At 41.1% G+C, this 25,922-nt stretch overlaps 2 protein-coding genes across 4 annotated transcripts in view; one reads left to right on the top strand and one right to left on the bottom strand.

The window, feature by feature from the left end:
* Positions 1 to 16,619: 16,619 nt before the first annotated feature.
* idh1 (isocitrate dehydrogenase (NADP(+)) 1) lies at positions 16,620 to 22,221 on the bottom strand. 3 transcript variants are annotated; one of them, XM_061287438.1, is made up of 10 exons: positions 22,090 to 22,221; positions 21,372 to 21,475; positions 20,987 to 21,116; positions 19,390 to 19,681; positions 18,814 to 18,916; positions 18,506 to 18,683; positions 18,163 to 18,314; positions 17,822 to 17,962; positions 17,582 to 17,744; positions 16,620 to 17,208 (listed from the first exon to the last, which is right to left on the bottom strand). In XM_061287438.1, exons 3-10 carry the CDS (start codon positions 21,106 to 21,108, stop codon positions 17,115 to 17,117), a joined length of 1,245 nt encoding a protein of 414 aa, XP_061143422.1. In that variant the 5' UTR covers positions 21,109 to 21,116; positions 21,372 to 21,475; positions 22,090 to 22,221; the 3' UTR covers positions 16,620 to 17,114. The 3 variants fall into 3 exon arrangements, with proteins under 3 accessions (XP_061143422.1, XP_061143420.1, XP_061143421.1); XM_061287436.1 differs by having other exon boundaries at positions 18,494 to 18,683; XM_061287437.1 differs by lacking the exon at positions 21,372 to 21,475 and having other exon boundaries at positions 18,494 to 18,683.
* A 1,232-nt stretch (positions 22,222 to 23,453) lies between these two features.
* The window catches only part of kcnh3 (potassium voltage-gated channel, subfamily H (eag-related), member 3), a 57,688-nt gene continuing 55,219 nt past the window's right edge, over positions 23,454 to 25,922 (top strand). Inside the window, exon 1 of the mRNA XM_061287105.1 lies at positions 23,454 to 23,529. Within this exon, the coding sequence (XP_061143089.1) occupies positions 23,454 to 23,529 (76 nt within the window). The remainder of the gene's footprint in view (positions 23,530 to 25,922) is intronic.

A 25,922-nucleotide genomic window follows, 5' to 3' on the forward strand; every position in this document is an offset into this window, starting at 1 on the left:
GCAAATAAATTATTTTTGTAGTGGCGACAGTTGGGGAGGATGAGTCAGATGTCGGGGTTATGCCAGGTCAGTGTCAAGATCTGAGACCAAAATCATGTCAGAGACTTCGCATATCACCACACACAGGCGCACACACACATGCTCGTGCACACACACAAAACACGCACACACACACATGGACAAGATGGAATGTCATTCATCTGGACCTGATTTCTCTGCTTACATTGTTCCACCCAGCATCTGTTAGTGAGGCTCACTCAGACTTTTTTGTTTTCCAAACCTCTTAATGGTCAGTTATTTAATTAATAATTGATCTCAATTCATCATTTTAGGGGGACATTTTGGACAACGTCGTGATTTAGATGTTGTTGGAATCCTTTGAATCCTTCCTTGACATATAAATGAATGTATGGATGTGTTTGTTGTTAAAAATAATAATACAAAAAAATATTGCATTAGTCCTTAGCTTGGTTTGTCACTGCAAATGCAAAAAATTTAGGAATTTTTTGATATTTTGACGATTTTGTGATAAACAAAAGGAAAAAAAAAACTGGTTGGATTCTACGGAGCACATATAATCTTGTGATTCAAACATTACTAATCACAACCGTCATTTCGCACAATAGAATAAACACAGGAACTATGAATAATCCAAACATGCAACGAGAGCAATGAAGTCTGTTACCGTTCAAATAGCTCAGTGGATGGCCTACATTTATGGACACATTAAGTAACAATCAAGCCAAATATTCTAAATGCATTTCGTGCAATTGTTTGTTTTGGCGCCTGCTGAGATTTTGGCAGACCATATAAAATGCAAACTGACACTTCCCACTCATAGTTTAAACAAATTTCTCGTGGCACTTTTTGTGGACACTTTAAAATTTTGTCATTAAGAGTTGTGCAATGAAAAATAATTTCTGGATACCAAATTGTAATTACATTTTCCTTGTACACCCTTCTACAAAGATGGGATTGATCAATTTCATTTAGAAAAATTCAAATAAACTAAGCACCCCCAACAAACAACTGGCTCACACAGAAATACAATCCATTTTTATTATCATTTTAGTATCTTTTACCATGTAACTGCAAATACACTTTAGTTAGCAATGACTGTAAAATTAATTGACAAATTTTCTGAGGTTGTACCGTGTTTTATGTTTCAAAAACAGCTCACGACACAAACTTAATCTGTTTTGAATTGTGACTGAATATGACCTTAAGTAAAACGTCACTGGCAATATGAAATATTTCGTATTCATGCATTGTCCTGCCAATTTAATAATTATGTAGGGACATTGCGTAATTGCGCTGTGTAGCATTTATTTGGAACTGAAATGAACCCATGACTAACCTGTCACACATGGATGTACACACATTGTAAATTAAAGCATTGGATGTGGAGAAAATGTGAGCCAGTGATGGTTTTGACATTTCATGTGAAGCCCTCTTGAAAGGAAACCCAATCGACTTCCTGGATGTGGGAAACATCATGTCACACGGCGTCTGTCATCCATTTGCACAAGACTGCTCTGCAACCCGCACTTGTTGACACGATGGGAGCTGACTTATGACTGTTTATTTTTGCTCCGGCTATCTGATTACATCCACTGTCATGCGTTCCGGGAGTGATTCGTAGCTAATGAAGTTTACGTGCGGAATTAAAGCATTATTAAATCCACTTGATCTCATTTTTTAAAAGCCTACCCTCACCGACGCCAAACATTCGGTGCCAAACTATTCCTCACTTTGTGGTCCCGACAAGTGAAAGCCGCTGTTGTCAGGGGTCTCGAATTTATCTTTGCGGGGATTTGGACAAAAACATTGACACAAACTGTGTGCGTGTGGTGATGATGGTGGTAGGATTCCTCATTTAAAAACCAACACTTGAATCTGAGGTCAAAATTTGAGTTGTTTGACACTCTGAAGGGTCTGCTGGACAATGAGTAGACCGCCCGGTTGTTTTGTAATCTTTGGAAAAGCCTTTTTAATCAGTTAATCTCTCCCGTCAAACAAATCCATTAAGACATTTTCACCGGAACAATGTGGGGTCTTCTCAGAAGTGTCACGAAAATGTGTTGTCCTAATAGTGAGCCTTGAGGAAAAGCACATATGTGAATCTGATTTTGGCAAATACTTGGATTTCGTGTGTTGAAAAAACAAAAGAGTGAGACATCACAAGAACGAAACACATTAGGTGAGCACATGCTTGAATCTCGTAAAAACGTCTTAATTGAAAAGTGTTTCTTCACCTCTGCCAAACATCCTTTTACCAGAACCCGCCCGACCTTGGGCTACGATCAAACTCACACGCTCCTTCCTGGATGCGAGCAAGCGGTGAAACCGCATTTATGAGCTGGACGCATCACCTGAGAAGGAAGAGCGTTATTTACTCCTAGTTAATCCTACTGTCAATGACTGGAAAGAAAACACGCCATGTTGAGCCATTTCCTCTCAGCCATCACTGAACTTCTGGAAATCTGTAAGTCTGAGAGAGACCGTCGCACACAAATACACACTCACGTAGGCACAAGCACGCACACCTACACACGTCCACAGACAAACAGCTGGTGTGAATTATGGAGTCTCGGTGATGAACTCGGTGACATTCAAAGGCAGACAAGGACGTGGGAAAACACACTTTGCACACAAGAATCAAACCTTTTATGTACTTTTGTCTTTTATTGCGCACATATGGAACGTGAACAGTTGATGTGGAAAATATGAGTTCCAAATGAAAGGATATCCGAATCCAGATTGACCAACACAAGCAAGTGTGCTTCTGGAGAATGGCACAAATGATCATTCAAACACTTTCAACTGTATGCACTGGTATTTATTTTGGGCTTTTTTTGCCAACTCCATCTAGATTTGTCCACTTCCTAAAGCAAAACCGTCCTAGTTGTCCCGATTCTAATCTTCCGATAACATATCAGGCATTTTTTGACTATTTCTACATGTTTGACTGCAGTTGACCATCAATACAGTCTATTTTGATTTGATGTCATTCCAAGTTGCAAATGGCGTAATTTCAAAGTAAATTACACTAAAAAAAACAATCTAGTCTTCCAACAGCATCCCATTCACTTTCATGTTTTTCGCCAATTTGCTGTAAATCATTTTATTTTCCAATTCCTAGCCGCGGTTCTTGTACTTTTGTGATTAGGCCATCACATTTGACTGCAAACGGTTGTTCGGCAAATTAATCTTGATTTCACAATTTCAACTGGGACTACCATACAATTGTGACCATGTAACGGTGTGATTATTTTAACACATTTTATTGCAACTGTCCTGTTAACCAAATTGATCCTTATGATCTATTACCTAACAAGCAACCGTCGTGAGGACTACCTGTATCCTCATCGTCACTGAAGCAGCTTTTTATTTCTCTCACGACGCCATACATAGCGCCTGTCTTGTGAAAATAAAAACCAGCCTTAGGGATCATACAAAATTTTGAGAAGTATTCTCAGGTCGGTCTTGCTAAATTCGCTTTGACCTTGGAGACATGTTTACGAATAGCGCAGACAGTCATAAGACTCACAAGACATGAAAACGTATTTTGATATGCATCGTCTGTGTGCTCTGAATAGCTGCAGGCAAAATGCATTTGAATTGCACAATACAGGTTTGAATTGTGATTCAGTGTTTGTTTTGTGGCCACTCACAAGTAGGCAATAGCTTTACAGTAAAAGCAATTATGCAAAAATTGAGTGACCACACGAAAGGCAGATCGACTCTCACGCAAAAACACTCGCTTACTCACTCTCGTAAACGCAAACCAGTCCACACCTGCAAACGGCGGGCCGCCTGTTAATGAAGATACACACCCCGATGTAAATATGCAACTTCCTCGGAAATGCATGTCGGGTGAGACTAGACGCACTTACAGAGTGAAGAAACACATTTCAAGATGGAAATAGAGCCAACAAACTGGAGGAGGTCAACAACTGCATGCGCACTCAGCCAAAAAATAGTGCAGGCTTGGTCAATAGTACAATTTACACAACACATCATTCTTTCCATTGTGGGAGTGGGGAGAGGACACTCTTTTTCTAATTACCCAGAATGCATTGGAATCTCCAAATATAAATGCTTTCAAGGTGGTACAGATTGAACAAAAAATGTCAATCTTGAGAATTTAATGTGCTGCAAAAGTTAATTGCGTCATCACCTTAAAACCTTTAGAAAATTGTATTGTCACTACATGGTCAATTTTAAATAATGCAAAACTACACAACCACAGCAGTGAAAGCTAACATTTGATTTTCATATGGTTGATATCTCCAAGTAACGCGGAGACTGGCCAACATTGAACAGTAAAGGGCCGAGTACTGAATCCTGCGGAACTCCGCAGGTAAATAATGTTTTAATCTGGGACAGGAAAGTACAAAGCTTTTAATACCAATGTTTCAGGGATATCTGGCAATACAATTTGATCAAGGGTATCAAACGGTGCTAAAGTCAAGTTGCAATACTATTTATGAGGTTTTGGTTTCCATTGCTATTAAAAAGTCATTAACCAATTTTGTCCGGGTCGCCTCGGTAGCGTGATTCACCCTGAATCTGGAATGAAATAATTCAAAGTAGATTGCCTGAGGTCATATGATCATTAATCTGTTGTGGTACATTTTTCCAAGCATTGTGGCACTGACCTATGGTTACTAAGACTCTCAGGGTCGAGGTCAGTATCTGTTTGGTGTATTTGATAATCACTTTAGCATCCAAGTTTTTGTTTTTCTAAGCTTTTTTTCCCTTCAATTATCATTCTCATCCTTGCTCTGGAAACAAAGTCACAGAATTCATCTAAGTAGCTTGAGTAGGAGACTGAAATGGTTGATTTCTATTTCAAATCATTCCTATGGGAAAACAGTTTTCAAGTCAAATCCAAACAATTTGATATTTTTCTTATAAGAAACACATTTTTCAACTCAATCTATTTTTCCACCCTTCTATTGTGTGTTTATAATTTCCCGCACTGAGTCACTAACTTTCCCCATGGGATCAATAAAGAATTCGGATTTATCTCCATAACAATAACTACATTTACTTGAACAGGCAGAGGGGTGGAAGAAAAATCCCCTCAATAGCAAATCGGTAAGTCACCTTTAAGCCTTGCGAGACTAACCAGAAGTGGCCGAGTGTTTATTGTAAAGCTTGTTGGCAGCGAGAGCGCGAGGAGGTCTCGTTTTTTTATTGTTCTCCGAGCGAAAGGGCTGCGTTCAATCAAACAAATACATGCGAGATCTCAAGAGGCACTTGAGCTGGAATGTGGCGGCAGACGTCAATGCTCTCAGGGGTGACTTCACTGGATGCAAAAGCCCCCTAAAAAGCCACAACATATCAATATGTTTTTGATTTATCATTCTCGTGCTTGTTTCCATCAATCAAAGCAACAACGTCTTCATTGACCTCGGGATGCTACACAGAACATTCCGGTCAGAGCTTTGATGCTCACCGGCTATGCATTTTTGTTCTATAAGAAATATTTTTGACTTAGTGTCCCAACTTCTGGCAGTTGCTTGAAAGTGGCGGGTGGAGAAACTCTGAGGTTCTTGTGTAAAATAGTTCCACTGTAATATAAAAGTGGTTGTTTGATGAGCGGGCATTCAACTATTTGCATACAAGCCATGGAAAAGTACATTTTCCATCATATATCTTAAAGGTATTTTTCTCAGAAAATGCAGACCAAAGTACAAATTGTACAATTTCAGGAAGTGTTGGAGGGTCCATTTAACATGATGTTGATCTTTTCTGTTATTCAATCAGGAGAAGGCGTGCAGAGCTTGTTTCCTAGCTGGATTACGGGATTAGTGTGTACAATGCGGTGAAATTGAGTGAGCGGGATGTTTATTCACAGGGAATAAATGCAGATGGATCATTGGCATGCACCGCTACACAAATGCCATCAAGTCAAATGGAGACTTTTTGCCTCAATGCGGCATGACTGACCACCTAAATACTTTAAATCACAAAAGTGGAATTCTCATTTGTCACCGCTGTGACACTATGTGAACATTTCCATCTGCTTAGAGTCACAAACGGGGTTAACTGTGGAAGGATAAAGATAATGGGCAAAAGAGAACATTTGTTCCCTGGAAAGTAATTTACTCATGTCACAAGTAAAACAAAACAAAACAAAAAAGCCTCCAAATTCTGATCTTTTGACCGTGATAAGAGGACACAGTTCTCAACGTAAACAATTTTGACTTGTTATTTCCAACAGTGATGTTTTATTAAAGCGACCCTAAAAGCATTACCTTTCAGAGCCAAAAATGTCTTAGTGAATATTCATCCTGACTCATTTGTATTCTTCCCAACTGACAAAATCACAATTATCCCTCATTGTTACACCCTGAAAATGGAAAATATTAATCACAATGCTTCCTCTCACTTTTATTGAATTACTCTGTGGTTGTGTATGACATGTTGGGAATGTTAATATATGACCTAAAACATTGCCTATTGCGTAAATAGTGTTTTCATGAACAGTTTGAGCCTCCATTGCATTCACTTTTGGGGAAATATTATTTTGGAATTAAATACACTTGGAATTCTGTCCAACCATCCAGACATTATTTAACATAAGCAGAGATTTGTGGTCCCACAATGGTGTGTGCATTTGTGTGGATGAGGGGAATTAATGACACACAATCGCACACATAAAAGTAGACATATCACGCCCCGTTTTGTAGACAGCCGCACGTGTGCTTGTTGTTGTTTTCATACCGAGGGAAGTCTACTATAATTAATAATTTGTTAGACCGCGTTAAGCAAACTGAAGGCAAATACAAATTGGCATTGGCACTTGATTTTTTGATCTTTGAGATTTGAAGCAGAATATAAGTTGTGTTGTTTGGCTAAGAACGCAAAGGAATTGATCCGTTCCTCATATCTTTTGCCTTAATAAGAAAAAAAATACAAGGTACTACTACATTTGAACGGAGGTAGTCCTCCCCAAACAGAGGCCTCAAGCTGACTTCAGTTCCTACTGTGTATCAAATGTCATTTTTTTCTGGAAATGAAATCTATCAAGTCATCAAATGGGTTCAACCAGTCCAGCCTCCTCCTCTTCTCTGGTCACGGCTTATTTTTCACCGAGGTGCCGACAAGAGGCGGAGGAGGACAAGACGACGCTCAAAAGTGACGCCAGAGTCATGCTCGCTGTTGCGTCTCCGACCTCAAACACTTTTGGTGGAACTTGGAGCGACGTGCGCGCTCTGAGGAGCCAGGAAAGGCCTGCTCTGAGACGCGCACACACATGTCATGTACGTAACCTCACCCAGGGAGTGTAAAAGCATCTAAGGTCAACATCTCTCCTTTTCCAAGGTGTGGTCGGCGTCATCATGTGTGATTCACAAAGCCCACAGACGTTTGATCAAATCATAACAAATAGTAACGGGGCGCTGATAATCCTCGTCTCAGTCCCCGTGGGTGTTGTTCCCCTTCAGAGTGCTGCGATAGTGTCTGTATTCAGATTGCTCACGTCGTCTGGTTTTGTGTGTTCTTTTTTCCCCCAGCATTTATGTCGCCGCTGTACTGTCTTAATCTTCTAATTGATATTTCTTCCAGATGCCGGCAGCTCAAACCACTGTCATGTTGGACTAAAAATAGAACAACTAGATAATCACATGCTGCAATTGAATGAACTTCTAGAAATGAATCCAGCAGAGGGCATTGTTCTGAATCTGGCAAATATGAAGAAAAGGTTTTGACAACATAAATGGCAATGGCATTTTATTAATACTATAAAGTTGGTCTGGGAGGTCTTTAAACATAGCATGGCGGAGTTTTGTTTTCATTGCTACCATCCATCCATCCATCCATCCATCCATCCATCCATCCATCCATCCATCCATCCATCCATCCATCCATCCATCCATCCATCCATCCATCCATCCATCCATCCATCCATCCATCCATCCATCCATCCATCCATCCATCCATCCATCCATCCATCCATCCACCCACCCATCCATCCATCCATCCATTCCCCTTGTCGTTTATCCTCACGAGGGTCAAGGGCGTGCTGAAACCCATCCCAGCTGACTTCGGGCAATAGGCGGAGTATACTAGTTACTAGGTGTACTAGTTTCCAGCCAACCGTGTACATACAAACATTCACATTGACGATCACACCTGAGGATAGTTTTAGAGTCCTCAACTAACCTATTATTCATGCTTTTGGAATGTGGGAGGAAACCCATGAAAGCATGAGGAGAACGTGCAAACTCCACACAGGTAGGCCAGAGCCAGAATCAAACTCCTGCACTTTGGAATGCGCTAAATTACGAATAAGTCATGCTACCAGAGAAATGACCGTGGTTATCTTTTTTTTTTTTCCAGTGCTAATACTAGCTTAGCACTGTGAGTGATATTTTGTTGCTGCCGGATACACGCCGTTTCAAAACCATGCTCTTGCACGTTAGTGAGAAGCTTGGCTTTGGTCAGACAATTTTTGGGGGGATGGGTTAGCAAATCGAGGCTCCATTCAAATCCCGCTAGCAGTTTTCACACCGCAAACTCGACTTTTAATGATCCACTGAGAAATAAGCATATCACATATCAGCAACTTTACACAAGTCTTGCTTTTTCTTTGGCCCTTTTTACTCCAAAAGAAAGATCAGCCTCAACAAGGATTGCTAAGAAAACAAGATACACAAGAAGCAAGGTCACCTATTGTACGCCTAAAAAAGGAAAATCAAAATATACAGTTTGTTCCGAACTGAGGATTAGTGCTCTTACATTTTGTGCAACTTTATATTTGTATTTTGTTTTCTGCAAGTTTTAACCAAAATTCAAATGATACAAACCTACGGGGATTAAATTTTTTAAGTTGTGATTTATTGCATGAGATGAATGTGCTTGGAGAGACAAGAGAGGTTTGAGAAACCTGCGATTTTTAGTTCGAAAGAACGTAATTATGGTGAGTTGGCCACTGCTCAAACGAAGCCTGCTGCAGTGTGCTGAGAAAGCATTAGGAAGTTGATGAAGTGCCCAAGGCACGCCAACACAAGGCAAGCAAAGCCAACCACAGGTTTCAGGTCGAACTCAGGTCATTTCAGCCAAGGTCCGAAAAGGAAAATCTCTGCATTGAGTCAATGAGTTTGTTTGCCGGAATGTTTATGAGGAAGGAGCTGACCCATGTTTATGGGTTCACTTGTTTGCGTAATTCTTTCTTTTTCCTCAATTGAACCGATGTCGCAAATCATGCTAATGTTATCCAGCGGCAATAAATCTTCTTTTTTTTTCTCAATGTCCAAAAGTGGGCAAAATGTTTTCCCACAAAGGATTACTCTGTCAAAAGCATCCTGATTTAGGTTTCTCTTCTTTCAGGGCAAGGAGGCTTTTTTGTTGTCTTAACCGGACCGTATAGTAGTAGTGGTGTTAAAGTGACGTAAGTTTGAGCATTTTCCAGTGGTGACCTGTCCAACAAAAAGTATGTTTCGCCACATTAAAATTACAAATAAATAAATAAATAAATTAAAGTCCCACAAAAAGTATCTTTCACCATATTAAAATTACAAATAAAAAATAAATAAAATACATTTAGGAATTATATGCTTTTTATTTGAAAATGACGAGTCGTCTGCAATGTACCATATGCGCATACAAAGAAAAACAATTTGATTCAGAAAGAATATCAGTTGTGATTTAATCGATGTGAGAGCGTAGAATCGTTTCCCTTGTGTATAGTGTAATGTATAGAGTTGTACGTACGTATGTGTAGAAAAATGTATTGAATTGCCTTCTATTGGGGAGATATGGCTGAAATTTCTGGACTTTGGGGGAATATCTGGGTTTTAAACAATTATATCTAGTGGGAGGGTTTGAGGGAAAGTGAATGTTAAGAAGACCGTAATAAAAACAAAATAGTTTTCCTGGAAAGCTGTATGTGTTTGGCGCCCCACCAAATATTGGTCATAAATACTCATGTCACTAAATCTAAAACACCTAAAATAAATATTACAATCCAAAGAAGAGAATGTTGAGAACCCTTGCAATCCAAACTCCCGCATGGGCCGCATGTGAAGGCTCTGTGAGAAACCAGTCGACTCCCACTGGAACACAAGCAATCCCGTTCCCCTTGGCCGTCTCCCAGCTCTCCCAAAACCTCAACTTAGAATAACATATAGAAGTAACCACATTGCAGATTAACACCCTGCCCAACAAGCAAACAGAGCAAACCGCCGCTACGACGCTTTTGCTGTGAAGGAACAAACTATTTTGGTCTTCTTTTAGAGGGGGGAAATCAACTAGTTTTGCTGCAAAATGGTAAATAGGTTATGTCGTGTTCATCAGTTCTTGATTGTATGGAAACATTGGGAATTTCAAGGCAAATATGAATCATGGAAAATGCATTAAGTAGGTTCCACGCCTACAGTGACCCCACAATGGGAGACAAATCCATGATATATAGAACCCATATAAAAACCCTTTTTCGATCGTTTTAACCATCCCACTTTTATTATGACAATGTGAAATGTTCCCCCGCATATTAATGAGTCATTCATTCCACTGTTCATTGATTTTTATTAAGGGGTGGAGCCAAAAGCCATGTCTAATATCAAAGTACTGTTTTGGTGCCATCTACTGGCATCTTGCTTCCAATGAACTTTGCTCAAGTGATTTAAGAAGCGGCGGTGTGCATCGACCACAGCTCCCCCTACGATGCACCTCCTCACCAAGGACGGAAATCTTTCAGTTTATATTTGTCAGCGATATTAAATTAAGGAAGGATGTTGAATCCGGATTGGATTAAGGGGGCATAAACTTTGACAAACTTCCGTTTGCAAAGAAAATTTGGGTTGAAGTCCAAATTTTTGGACTTTGCGGAGCGTTCCGCTGCTTTTCCCAAATAATCAGCATAAATGTCAGTTTTCTGTTTCTCTGCCTCTGACTTCCCCGCCACAGTATCATTAACAGGCTCTAATGCAGCAGATTAGGCCACTATAAACACAAAACGTCAAAAAAGTCAAGTTGACACGGTTGGGACGGGCTGTTTTTCTTGGCGGACATTTCTGTGGTTTTTGTTGCCGCTGCACCGACAGACGTGGGCAGAGTGACATTGGGTGCATCCAAGAGCCAAAGAACTCCAAGGAAATGCTGATGGGATTTTCTGGACCGTCATGGAGAATGGATCAAGTCAATACAACAGCGCTGGAGACATACTTTAAAATATATTTAGTATAACTTGCACAGTGAAACTGATGCTAACGATAACTTGTACCGTTCTTAGAAGTGAAATGATTTAGCCTCTCTCGGTCACGTTCGCTGCCGATTTACTTCAAAATTTTACAAATGATTTATCCAAGGCCAAACAGCTTTATAATACCTACAAGGGCCTGGGAGGCTTACAGTCCACTTGCATTAAGGGTCAAGTGAGGCAGGGGCAATAAAATGTAAAGTAGTACCGTAATTTTCGGACTATAAGTAGTAACTATAAAATTGTAACCACACTCTTAGGTAATGATTGACATTGGTTAATGTCGAGAGAATTTTTTTCAGCATCCGATTCCCCCTACCTTGGAAGACAGAACAAATTCTCACATGATGGTATTTGATGAAAAATGTTTTGTCTTTTGCTTAAGGTCAGTCTGAAGTTCTCTTTTTTTCAAAACCCCAAATAGGGTCAGCCTAGCTAGGATTTCCCCCAAAGTTAGTGCATCCACTTGGCGTTCATATCAAAGCTTATCCAATCATGTCATTGTTTCATCATCCTGTACAGTAACACCATTTGCCAAAACACGCATTGGCAGATGGCTTTTGGTAAAGGCACAAACTATCAGACGAGACGACCTTCTTTGGCCTTTCCAGCACATGTTTCTAATCCCAGAAATACACACAAAGTATTGGAATGTTTCCCATCCTGAGAGATGAGGGGAGGGTTAGTTCAGTCCGACGGGAATAGGCGGAGAACAAGAGGCAGGTACAGTACAGGAACAAGCCGGCAAGCAAAAGCAGTGCAGCAGCACCACACGTCAGTGGTCGTCGAGGGCCCGACATCAACACGAAAACAAGCATCAATGCAATGTGTGTTGGCCCGTGTGGACTGTTAAAGTCAGGGGAATCCCAGAGGGTGCGTCGCCACCGTCGCAATAATGTCATGTTGTCACGCGGCACGAAAACACAAACGGCAACAAAAACACCATTATTATTTGATTTTTTTTTTTTCTTACCCCTTTGACATATTTGTTTGAAATCTGCTCAGAAATTTGGGAGCAAAGCAGTATTTCATCTAGAAAGATTATTAAGAAGATTTGGCGCTGGATAAGCATCAACATGTTCTTTCTTTTGTGGTATTGTGAGTACATTCAGTGACTGATTGACAACTCAATTTTTCCCCATAGGAACAACAGTAAAATTAACTGCTCTCACCAGTGGTGCTTTTTGGTATTGTTGGAATCATTAACATCTGTCAGTGTCAGTGAATAACAAAACATGGGCTTTTTTTTGGTGTGTTTTTGTTTTTTTTATGAAATTAAATGTGCAGCATTATATTTTTATTGTCAAATAAATTTAAGCAGTTCTCAGTTTATGATCTCAAAATACAAGGTTCTGAGGTTACGAACGGCATGCCACGAACCACACCTAGGGCAACATTTCCTGCTCGGTATGACTTTTGCATGCAAAATAGAGTTCGGAACATTTAGTGACACTAATTCTTCCATGTTAATTACCGTATTTTCTGCACTATAAGGCGCACCGGATTATAAGGCGCACCTTCAATGAATGGTCCATTTTAAAACTTTGTCCTTATATAAGGCGCACCGGACGATAAGGCGCACCATCAATGCATCATGTCAGATTTCTAATCCAAATCAAATCATTCTCCATTTTATCTTTTTTATTTCAACTTCAGACGCAATAAATTACTTTATAATCACAATTTCATGACACTATGCTTCGGGCCAGTTTAAATTTAGGAATTTGGTCCATATATAAGGCGCACCAGACTATAAGGCGCACTGTCGGCTTTTGAGAAAATGTTAGGTTTTTAGGTGCGCCTTATAGTCCAGAAAATACGGTAAATTGGGAATCCGCAGAGGAATAGTGTGGATTTCAATCTTGATTCTGCAGCGATCAAAACTTGATTCCGCAGTTTCAATTGCGCATTCCTGGGAGACCTCTTAAATGTTACATTTACGCTTTCAATAAACGTGATATTCATTGAGGTCTTTTAATTTCTTGCTCTTTATTTGTGTAAACTTAACACAAAGCTTCGTATTGAATTTGAAGCATCTTCCCAATATTTGTACTAGGTTCATCTTGTTTTTTCTTTTTCAATTACTTCTCTGGTTCTTCTATATCAAACAAATTTGTTTTAGGTTCATTTACCTGACATGTTTCGGCGGAATCTTCCGCCTTCATCAGAGTGTCACTGATGTGTTTGTGACGCGTCTTTATCAGCTGATGGATGAAGGCGTGGCTCACCTGTCAGATTTGACAGGTGAGTCACGCCCTCTGCTGTCAGTTCACCTCTCCAAAACACTGTTCCAGGTTGTAGAGAGCAACCTCTACAACCTGGAACAGTGTTTTGGAGAGGTGAACTGACAGCAGAGGGCGTGACTCACCTGTCAAATCTGACAGGTGAGCCACGCCTTCATCCATCAGCTGATAAAGACGCGTCACAAACACATCAGTGACACTCTGATGAAGGCGGAAGATTCCGCCGAAACATGTCAGGTAAATGAACCTAAAACAAATTTGTTTGATATAGAAGAACCAGAGAAGTAATCTTCCCAATATATTCAAAAGCTTGAGATTTGGGATCAACAAAGGAATACAAAACAATGACATGCACTTTCCATCAAAAAACAACCCAACATGAGGAAGAAGTTGTCAAAGTCTAGAAAATATTTTGTTTGTGCACTCAATGGGATATTTGGATGGTGCAACAGAAGTCATTAAAGTGTAATCTTAAATCCAACTCCCAGTGGTTTCTTTATAATATTACTCGCTTGAAAACAAAAAAGGGGGGTATCAGCTACGTATTTGGGTGGAACTGTTCGACTTCCATCTGCACACGCTGATTCAATTAAGAGCCGCAAATATGAGACGAAGATGTTGAGTCATGCTGCTGACCCTCTATGAAAATTCAAATCCGTGTTAAATATTCTGACTCATTCATGTTTGCAGACAAGACACCAAATACAAGATCACAAGATCATTGATGTCTAATACTCGGTCGGCCCATGGATCATGCCGGGCCTGTGTGAGCATTTGATACGGCCTGTTGTTCGAAAAGCAGATACGATAAACTTGAAGAGCAAATGGATGTGGATAGGCGTCCGCTTCACAGTTGAGAGGGTGCGAGTTTGATTCCACCTCCGGCTCTCCGTGTGTGGAGTTTGCTTGTTCTCCCCGTGCCTGCGTGGGTTACCTCTGGGCATTCCGGTTTCCTCTCACATAGCAAAAACTTGGATGGTAGGCTGATTGAGCACTCCAAATTGCCCCTAGGTGTAAGTGCGAGTGCAAATGGTTGTTTGTCTCTGTGTGCCCTGTGATTGGCTGGCAACCGGTTCAGGGTGTCCCCCGCCTACTGACGGATGGGATAGGCTCCAGCACGCCGGTGACCCCCGTGGGGACAAGCGGTACAGAAAATGGATGGCTGTGGATTTTTGAAATTGCGGTTTCAGCCACCTAAAACAAGTCAGGGTGTTTTTACAAAAATTCTGGGATTGGTCATGTGAAGATTCTCACTCAGTCTTGCAAAACATCATTAGTTTGAACAATTTCAGACAAATGTGTAGATGTGCGTGCGGTTGTTTTTACAAGGTCATTATCAAGTTGTTAGTCTTTAGCTGTCATAACAACATCCCTCTGTGAGCTATGTACACACACACACACACACATACACAGACATACTCACGCAAACATTTGGCCTTCTAACCTTTGAATCCGTTTTTTCTGAGACGACTGTGTGCGTGTGTTTGCATGTGTGCGCACGCGTGTACATGTGTATGAGACAAGATGGTGGACAAAGCCAAATGGAGCATGGGAGCAGGACGTGAACCTGCTGTCTTCCTGTAGCCCCACAAAATCCTTACCTTTCTCATTCCCGTAGCCGTCTATTTCCTACTGAGTCATGTGACCTCCCCTCAGTCTTAGACAGATTTACATTGCTGAGTTGGTATTTTTTGGCATGCCATCAGTCACCGTGTCTATGGCGCAGTCACATGTGTTTCCTGCTTGTGGCATCCTGCCAACTACTTCAGCCATCATCATAGTCTAATAAATGTCTGTAAAATATGTCTGCGATGTTTTTTGTGACTAACTGCAGGGAAGCTAAGCACTTATCACAAAAATGGCTTATTCTGTAGTAGTATGGGGTATTAAGTGGAACATCTAAAAATGTACGTTTCTTTTTTTGTAATAAGTCAGGAAACACAATTTTAGGTTTTTAGGTGCACCTTATAGTCCAAAAATACGGTATTTTAAAAGACAAAGACAATTTTGAAGGAAAGGACGGAGGTGGAGAAAATTAGAAATGCAACTTCTAGCAGGATATAATCAACATCTCCTTTGCTCTTCAGATGGAGATGAAGCAATAACAAATTCCATTTTTTTTTATAGCATAATAATTCACACTGTTCAAAATGGTACTGTTTGTCGCACTTGTCTGCAAAGTTAAAAATCGAATAATGTATCTATCACGTTAGTGTCTTAAAAAGGAAAACATTTATGCTTTTTTTATGCAGTACTATTACAAAGTCTGGATGGATAGACGAACAGATGGAGACATACAGTATAAAGAAGTTTGGAAATTGTTTTACATGCAGAGTTACTCTAACTAGTATTGTGCAGTCTGCAGAGTACTCAGAAATGTGTTTTTTCTTGATGCTTGCCTCTACTGTCATCTAGGGTCTGCAAACGTTATTGCTTCTTCAACATCAGATTGTTGAGATGTGATGAGGTTGAACTTTTTATGCCTGTTTGCTGTCAGCTTTCCTTATAACAACACTCAATAATGTTTCAGAACAAAGAACACAAATTGTGGAAGCTTCCTAGGTGGGATTCTTTCCCCTTCATCATTGATGGGGACTATTTCAACATTATTGCATTTACACTAAGTGTAGGAAAACGTTTTTGCAAACAAGCTCAATAAAATGAGTTGAGGAATTTCTTTACACGACGGGAGTCCTTTGTCGCCATCTTGTGGCAACTTGGTGCCAATTATGAAAGAAGTGTGGTGAAGAGCTTATGATATTAAAGTGCTTTGATGTATTTTTTATAGATGCTTTAAAAAAAAAAAAAGAGAGCTCAATTAGGGCCTTATCACTGGCAATTAAAAAAATACCTTTTTCCTCTTGAAGCAACACAGGTCCTTGAACTGTCTCCTCCTGGCTTCAGCCAAAGTCATATCACTGCCTTGAAACATTAAACATATTGTGGAAGGTCAAATAGTTTGGATGCTTGAAGAGTCCTGCTTTTTACCTCGTCTCGCTGCTGTGGTGTGAGCTTCCATGCATTTCTGATGCTCCTCTTCTTCCTTCCGACCAATTCGAGCAGGTTTTTTAATGCCACAGTAAGCAAAGTGAAATAATGACATTGAGTTTTTCACCTGATTCACAATTACATGGAAACAATTCAATGAAAAAAAAATGGCAAAATGAAAATTTTGATGTATATTTTAATGAGGTTCTATGGCAGGATGTTGCAAAGATGAAAACAGACAACACTGAAAGTAAAACAAATACTTTCCTAAATGTAAAAATTAGTTAAACTATAGAGGTCAAACATAAAAACACGTTCATATTATTCATTTGAATTATTAATAGTTAATTTGTTTAGAGCTTGTCAGTCAACACTGCACAATAAAAAGCATGGAGCTTGACATTTTTTGTTTTACTTTGTCCAAAACACAAAAATAGCTTATTTTGTTATTTTTCTGATTAAAAAAAACAAACACAACTCACAAAATTTGGAGTTACCGTGTACATGTTTTACATTTGATAGTAAAACAATGTTTTTTGCGTGTTAGTACTTCATTCGAATACAGAACAGTCCACTTGTGCTTCCTGTTTGTAGTGATGAATTTTAGTCCAAAGGCCTGCTGGAGATGTGTGCTGGGCCTCCGGCAGCAGCAGTGTTAGTGTGTATGTGCATCACAGCTTGGGCTGATTTGCCATCTTGGCCTTCAAGTTCTCTGCCAGCTTGTCCAGAAACTCAAAGGTGTTCAGGTAGTCAGCGCGTGTCACGCTGCAAGCAAAGAAAGATTTGAGGGAAAAGTGAAAAAAAAAGTTACATTTTCCATCCCTTTTGTCAAAATTAGGATAGTACCGTATTTTCCACACCTAAAGATCTCCAATTTTTCTCAAAAGCCGACAGTGCGCCCTATAATCAGGTGCGCCTTATATATGGACCAATATTGAGCCACTACAGCAGGTGTGTCCAAAGTCCGGCCAAATTTATATATTTTATATAGGGACAAAGTTTGAAAATGGGCCATTCAATGAAGGTGCGCCTTATAATCCGGTGCGCTTTATAGTGCTGAAAATACGGTATTTGAAATTTCCATCTGTCCACTTAGAGAACACGCTGCTAAAGATGAAATATTTTGAACAAGACTAACTTTGGCAGTCCCTTGATGCAGATGGCCAAATCCTTGGTCATGAAGCCCGCCTCAATGGTCTCAACGCAAACAGCCTCTAAGGCTTCCGAGAAGACGCGCAGCTCCACGTTGCTATCTAGCTTGGCCCGATGGAGGAGACCTCGAGTCCACGCAAAGATGGAGGCTGCAAAGAACAATATGCTAAAGTTATTTTCTCAGACAGAAAACATGCACGCTTGTTTCATCGCTGTTGTTAACTACCAATGGGGTTGGTGGAGGTTTCTTTTCCCAGCTGGTGTTGCCTGTAGTGGCGCGTTACGGTGCCGTGCGCCGCCTCTGACTCCACGGTCCGACCGTCAGGACAGATCAGCACACTGGTCATCATACCCAGCGAGCCGTAGCCTAGAAGCGAGAAAGACCCGATACTGCATGTGTTTTTTTTACAAACCAACAAGACCTTATTTGGACAAACTCGTATCTCAAATGTGCAGATTTGCATGAGATACATTTTGTGAATATTTGCAAGTCTGAATGGTTTGATTGGTTAAGACATTGGAATGTAGGACACTCAATCAAAAACAGAGGAGTGTAACTATAGCAACCTTGAGCCACTGAGTCAGATTGTACATCTCCGTCGTAGTTCTTGCAGGCCCAAATGAAGCCTCCATCTGACTTCATGGCCTGGGCCACCATGTCGTCAATCAGACGGTGCTCGTACCAGATACCTTTGGCCTCAAACTTAGCTCGGTATTCCCTGTCGAGCAAATTTAAGTCGGCGTGAGTGTGTAATCTAAATATTTTTTCCTAGAAGAAATTATGTCAATTGATCTTTTCCAGCACCATTAATAGAGCATATATATTTGCAAAATAAACGCTGATTCAAATATTTTCAGTGACCAAATGATAAATAAAGAATTAAAAATATGCGCGTGCCTGCGTGCATACTTCTCATAGATCTCCTGGAAAATATCTTTGAATCGCCCATCATACTTCTTCAAGATGGTATTCTTGGTGCTGAGGTAGAGAGGCCAGCATTTCACCAGAGCCATCTGGAAGGAGCTGTGAGCAAAATCCCTGATGGATTTGTCTGTATTGTACATGCCCAGCGCCACGCCGCCCGTGCCTACACACAATTACACACATTGCAGTTATTTTACAATAAAACTAAGCCAGGCTACAAAACACACTTGAAGTCTCCCGGCATAATGGTTCTATAATTAGCATAACTTACATTGCTTATGCTCTTTGCATACCTTCAAAATTGTGGACAACAAACTTGACCTGCTCTCCGCATTCGGGCGTGTAGATCATCTCCACTTTGCCCGGTCCGGGGACCACAAAGTCGGTGGCTTTGTACTGTAGGGGAACGCATTGATGGAATTTTGAATACTTTAGAAATACGTGACCCAAAGACAGTAACATTTATAGTAATGAAGTGGGGCTGTCAAAGTCTGATGGAGCAGAGCTTCTCATAGACATTATGCAACTTTCCGCTGCATGACACTTCACCTAGATATAATAGTTCTTGCTCTGGGGCCAGAACGCTGTTGACTTTGGCCTACAGGCCAGAACATGATCGTCTAAAGGGCAGCTTATGAATGGTTAGCTTTTTACAGTACATCTCCTGACGACCGAGTAATGTCTGAGGTGACCACAAATTGGTTGGAGAGACAGTAAACAGCTTGTTATGCATTAACAGAAACGGAGAAGGGTTACGCCCCCACAATTCTTCACGGTCAAATCTATCTATTTATTTATATGGACTTTCTTATAAATGTATTTTTTTTTATTAATTAATTTGTCTATTAATTCACTCACTCACGAGCTACCTGATCGCCATGGGCGTGCCTGCCGATAATGATGGGCTTGACCCAGCCGGGAACCAAGCGGGGGATGTTCCGACAGATGATAGCTTCCCTGAAGACGGTGCCGCCCAGTATGTTCCGAATGGTCCCGTTGGGGGAGCGCCACATATTCTTCAGCTTGAACTCCTCGACACGATTCTCATCCGGCGTGATGGTGGCGCACTTAATGCCCACGCTGTAGCGCCGCACCGCCTCGGCTGCCTCCACTGTCACGCGGTCGTCGGTAGCGTCGCGGTTCTCCATTCCGAGGTCGTAACTAGACAGGTGATGAGAGAAATGATCACATGACTCAAGAATTTTGGAAATCAAGTTTATATAAATTTCAAGGACACATGGCCCCTAATGTTTCTTTGGAATGTTCTGCATGCAGATAAACAATCCCCAATCACCCAGAGCTGCAGTAATACCTAAGAAACTGTATGTTTGGGTTGAGAATTGAAAATATGTTCGCACAGGTCACATTGAATGTCCGCTTTCTGTAAGTCGGGCAACAAATTCACAAAAGCAGCCCCGTCTTTTGCAATTCATGAAAACATACGATATACCGGTAGTAGTTACAATCAACTGTCTGCACTGGACGAAAAAAACAAAACGATTGTTTTTATTGTCTTACAATCATATTAGCTACAGAAGCTAGGTGATTAGTCATCTGTGTTGAAGCACAATGGCTGTGACAGTTTAAAAAAAAAAAGGAGGACAGTCAAGAACATTCAAACAAAAGGTGTTGAGGGCAATAACCTACATTTGTGCCAGTGACCTCATTTCTCTGCTAATTGTTTCTCATGCACGAACCAAAATGCTGCACGGGAAAAAAAAGCATTAACCTATCACCTCACTCTGGTTGCACATATGTGTACAGGCTTTGTTTGAGACCAGCCGTGACCTTTCACAGACTTACTCCACCCCAAGCCCCAAGATTGTTGTGATTCAACATCTCATAGCAAACAGAAGGAAAACTTCAGCCAACAAGATCAGGTTTGACATGTATGTTGTATTTGTGCACCGGATTGCAAAGGCATCTTTTCCACATCTTTAACCTTGCAATGTTGGGTTGACAAGTTGCAAAGTCATCATGGAATGTGCATACATGACACAATGACCTTTTTTTCCTGACAGTATTTACAATTTCTCTAATCATTAACCATTGTGGCTCGTATGACAATAAACAGCTTTCTCATTTATTTGACTAATAACTGTGAGCAAAGACTTTAAAAAAAAAAGGTTTTATGACACCCAAGAGATTAAATGATTATGCAAACTCAGCAAAACATTGATAAAAATTGCAGGATGGGTGGCAGACAAAGTCCAGTCCATCAACATTCTACAACCTTAAAGTAAGGTTCTTCCAAGACCATATAAAGAGTTTAACAATGGGCGGGGGTTGCTGTCCAGGCCTGTACTGGCCATTCGGGTTTGTCCTGGCCTTTCAAGTTTGGTCAGATAGCAAAAAAAAAAAAGTCTACGTTACCACTCTCGAGTGCAAAAAAATAATACTGCAATCTTAAATGGAAACTCTACAAGCGGCTTTTATCTGAATTTTCTATAACTATGATGCTATTACCTGTGCAAGTCAAGGTCCAGGTATGGGAAGATAAGCTTCTCCTTGATGAGCTCCCAGATGACCCGGGTCATTTCGTCACCCTGCATCTCCACCACAGAACCGGCCTTGATTTTGGAAGCCATTGTTTTTCCTGCAAACGTACATGAAATTACAAGAGTTTGAACCTGACGCCTCATGTGCAAAGCCTTGCGTGACTTTCGTAACGAAACGGGGTCAAGTTAATAAAAATCGTTCCATGCGCATAAAATAAAATAAAACAAGATTCATGAATCTGTGAGTATGAAAGAAGCATATTCCTTTTGTACATCTAAATTAATTGAAGTATCAGACTCCTCCCTCGCCACGCCTCCATATAAATATTCAAATGAGTATAAACCGGGTCTACCAGTGGGAATTCTTCACTCTGCATGATCAGATAAGAAGACCAGAAACCTCAACTCTCACACATCAAGGTACAGGAACGCCCCTGGCCACCATGTTGCTCCGCCCCTGGTTGGAACAGTGAGTGGGAGGGGCGATGGTCTCATGAATGGGTTTATAGAAATTGTGACAGAAGCGTCGCCACACTAGTGACTCAGCATTAAGCCCCAGTTTGAATAATCAACACTGCAAAATAAAATGAGCCAGTGCAGCATATGGAATTAATTATTTTCCAGACTTCTGGATTTTCAAAGTAAAAGATAATCCAATATATTGCTTAAATGGGAATTGTCAACATCTGTTCCTTTGAATTTTTCCACAATAGTTGCAGCTTTTTAATGGATAACTGGCTCATTTGCGAAAGTTACGCAATTCCCTAACATGATCTGACAAGTGGGACACTCAAACAGGAAGTAAAATCAGATAAGCATATAATGGATAATAACGGCATTAAAAACAAAAAATCGGCAAAACGTAACAAGAACCTTGCACGACACTATATGTCAATTCAGAAAGACAATGTATTCATTTTCATCCTTGTACAATACTCAAAGAGACACATTAGCTTTACTTGTTTTGCTTGAATAACAGAAGCGAATAATGCAAGTGACGACACTGTCTTTCCTGCAGCTTGACAATCTGCCACGAAGACAGAACGGCAAATGCTGTCTGCATATTCTTACCTTATTTTGCAGGTAAAAGGGATGAAGATGACTATAATTCGTATTTTCCCGATCGTGAGCAGTTGCGACAGTTTGGAGGAAGGAGAGAAAGGGAGGAGCATCGTCACAGGCTTCCTCATCCCAGCAGGCTTGATAAAACATCAACCAATTACAGCCAATCGGACGTGACCATATGACTGAATGGGCGTGTCGTCGCTTTGTCCGCGTTGCTAAAATAATTTATAACGGTGAATGAATAACACGCACACACAGACGCGCATGCACCGAAATAAAAAAATCTTACATATATGGATGGAAAATTATATGTTTAAAATATCTCTTAGTTCTTTTACCAATCTGAATGCATGTCTTCATTTTTAAATACTATTTTAAGTAGCAAAAAAATAAAGTAGATTAATTGGATGATTCATTTCTTTCATTTAAAAGACAGTGCTTGTATTTATCTTTTCAATCACTAGATGTCAGTAGCTCACTGTATATTTGATTTCCCCTTTTCTCTTGCTTTCCAGCCACCATGTGGACCCAAGAACGCGGCAGGTGTCTCGGTTTAATATCCACGTCTAAATGTCACACCATTCGTCATTGTTCTGCGCTATTTTTAAACACTTGATTCAACAAAGACGGTTTATATTGCAAACTCAAACGTCCATACAATAGTTTATGTGGAGCAAAGGACATGGACATTGTTTTACCATGCATATATCAAACTATCCTGAATGTGCATTTGTTTGTTCCAGAAAGTAAATTGCAGGTACCTGCCCTTTTCTTTTTCTTTTTTTTTTTAAACATATAGCAACCAATTAGATGAGAGAATGAACTGGCTTTGTTGACTCCCACCTCCACTTTGAAAGAGGACCACATCATCAGGACCTGCAGGCGTCATGTGACTCGGCATCTGCTCTCTTGATAACCACAGAGGGAGAAGGAGGCAGAGAAAGAGAGAGGGGGGGGGGGGTATGAGGAGGAGCTTGTCGCTATAAGATTCACTCACACACCATCAGCACCACAAAGTCACAGTCCATCCATCCAAGCATCTATTGTTTGCTGCGTCTCTCTTGCTTTGTTTTTGCGCGTAAAAACACGCTCACCTTTGCGCACCGTTCCGTTTGACGGTGCGCATTAACTAACCCCTCACGCTTATACTCCAGCTCGCTCTCTGTCTTGGGCTCGATTATGGTCACAGCCCCCGCGGTGTCAAGGTGGAGCCGCCACGCGTTTCTCGGATCGGTGCGCTCCTCCAGGGGCTGGGATGCGCACCGGGTACCTCCCGCTTCTTGCCGAGCTTTGGGTCTGAGCAGCGGGAGGAGGAGTCCAGCGGTGCCCCGGGGCGCCGAGTCAGAAGGACCCAGTCGACCCGGAGCAGGATGCCGGTGATGAGAGGGCTGCTGGCCCCACAGAACACCTTCCTGGACACCATCGCCACACGATTCGATGGCACCCGTAAGTACTGATGATCTTCTATGAATATAAGTTAGTAAGTCAATGATTTCTCCATACATAAAAATGCTACGTAGTACCTTAAAGATTATGAATGCACTCTGGTCCGTTCATTCATGAGTGGTTGGCAGAATTATTCAAATACTGCAGTGGTAGCCTACTTTGAGAATCAAGCAAGGAATTGAATGTTTTCTAAGGTTGCCATGCAAATAATGCTTGGTACGTATTTGCAGGGGCGTTTTACTTGGAGTTTTGGTGTTGATGTTATTTTGCCTTTGGCGAGAGTGGTTTGTGAACAGATGCAATGAGCATTCTCTGTGTGTTCAGGCCCATGCTGGGCAGGTGGGCGGGTGCGAGATGCTTATATTGCATTTGGGCTCTTTTCTTCTGTCCCTTCACACTGAATATTTGTGGAGCAAAGAGAACGGTCAGCTACTCCTTTCTTCATGTCCAATGGAATTATCAGCTTACAAATCAGGTACTGGTAAATCAGGAATTAAACTAGACTTTGTATGCCCCAGCCACAACTTTTGAGGGACAGTTTTTAATGACTCTTTTCTGTTCACCCAGCACACAAAGTAAGGCCCGCAGAGGCATGCATAGATGGGTTTTATTTAGAAAAAGCAGATCAAATATATTTGGGATAGAGATCAGAGCCGAGCAAAACCTCAAATCAATCAGCAACTCAATATTTACACGTTTTACTTCATGCAGGTGTAACGTGAGTCGATGGGCAGAATGTCCTGATATATTTTTCCTTGCATGTGCATGCAACCCATGTTCATTATTGTGCACAAGAGCATCCCAACATTCCTCCGGGAGAATATTTGCTGTCCATTTTTGAAAAAGGCTGACTCGTCACGCAAAGCAAACTTGACTTTTTCCTCCATTGGCATTTCTTCGAGGCGTCTTTGTGTCAGTACTTTTGTCTTTTGCTTACTCTGACAGCAAGATGAATCTCAACCTCATATCTCTGCGGAGATGCTCATCACTTCACAGTTAATTGTTGATTGATAAAGACAGTTTTTCATCTTGTTGTCTCCAATATAATAGTGTCGTCTGCATTGGAATAAAAAAGACAACAGTGCACAAATGCAGCCGCCTACTGCCTGCAACACACACACACAGTCAAGACGAAGCAAACAGTAGCAGGGGAGGAGGGTGACGAGGGACCATGTCTTTGTGTCTCAAGCGCTGGCTGTGTGGATCAGCCCCCGTCATGTCAAGATGTGGCTCAGCTCCCTTATACTGTCCCTCCCCCGGCCAGCGTACTAATAATTACACATCTCTAGCAGCACCATGTACAGCCATTGTAATTAACTGCACAGATGTCAAGAATCCATTGTGGCCCATTCTTGGCTGTCAGATAGGGTGGGGGTGCAGGATGAGGACGGTGATAGTGCTGACTGTGGGGGGCGGGGGCTTGCCGCACTCGCCATGGTGAGGGGAGGAGGGGTTGTTCTATTATGTGTCACATACTCACATCACCATGTGGTTGTAAATTATGTTAAGCGACATTACTTCCGGAAAAAAAGCTTTTGGTGGCAAGGCGAAGGCCATGTGTGTGTTTGATTGAAGCACTGCATCCAAATGAAAAACTGCTGTAATGTGTGTGTGTGTGTGTGTGTGTGCATGTGTGTAATGGTAGTAGCAAAATTGTATGAAGGCCAGGGTCCGAAGTAGTGCCCAACCAAATCCAACAATCTACTAATTTTTGGTACGTCATTCGTTCGTTCGTTGGTTCATTCATTCATTTATTCGTTCGTTCATTCATTCATTCTGTCATTTCTGCTCATCCAAGGTCATGTCGTGGGGGCAGCAATTTAAGTAAGGAAGCCCAAAGTTCCCTCTCCCTAGCCACTTCATCTAGCAGGTTCTGGGGGATCCTGAGACATTCCCAAGCCACCCGGGAGTCATAGTCTCACGAGCATGTCCTGGGTCGTCCTCAGTGGTCCTCCCAGTGGGACATGCCTGGAGCACCCTACCAGAGATAAAATGCCCGAGCCACCTCATCTGGCTCTGAGTGTTATTCAAGTTAGTCAGCATGTTTGCAACTTTGTTGTTGGGTCTTGTGGAGGATTTTTGTGCATCTACAAATTTACAAAGCCAATGGAGAATCTTTAATTTTGTGTACAGAAGTCATTTCTAATTCATCGCTTTTTCCACTTGCGTTACCATGTATTCCAGGACCAGAGTGGAACGTTATCAACCGCAACTCACAATGTGCATAAACGTAGGATGCTTATATCTTGTTAAATAAACACATTATGCTAATTAGGCATCTGAGCAGGAGGTGGAAATACGAATGACACTGACGCAGTTTTCCTGCTTTGTACAATGTCATTTTGTATGTGTATTTTTTCTCACAAAATGCAGTCTTGCAAATAGAAAACATG

Source organism: Syngnathus typhle, linkage group LG9 (genome assembly GCF_033458585.1).
Source record: "Syngnathus typhle isolate RoL2023-S1 ecotype Sweden linkage group LG9, RoL_Styp_1.0, whole genome shotgun sequence".
In the NCBI taxonomy this organism is placed as follows: domain Eukaryota; kingdom Metazoa; phylum Chordata; class Actinopteri; order Syngnathiformes; family Syngnathidae; genus Syngnathus; species Syngnathus typhle.

What these genes read in the sequence shown, in the direction of transcription:
- idh1 (XM_061287437.1), bottom strand. Translation starts at nt 21,108, where the DNA reads ATGGCTTCCAAAATCAAGGCCGGTTCTGTGGTGGAGATGCAGGGTGAC. An exon ending in TATGAGAAGTATGCACGCAG is followed by an intron (nt 18,315 to 18,493) that starts GCACGCGCATAT and finishes TTTGCTCGACAG; the next exon opens with GGAATACCGAGCTAAGTTTG. An exon ending in AACCTCCACCAACCCCATTG is followed by an intron (nt 17,745 to 17,821) that starts GTAGTTAACAAC and finishes TGTTCTTTGCAG; the next exon opens with CCTCCATCTTTGCGTGGACT.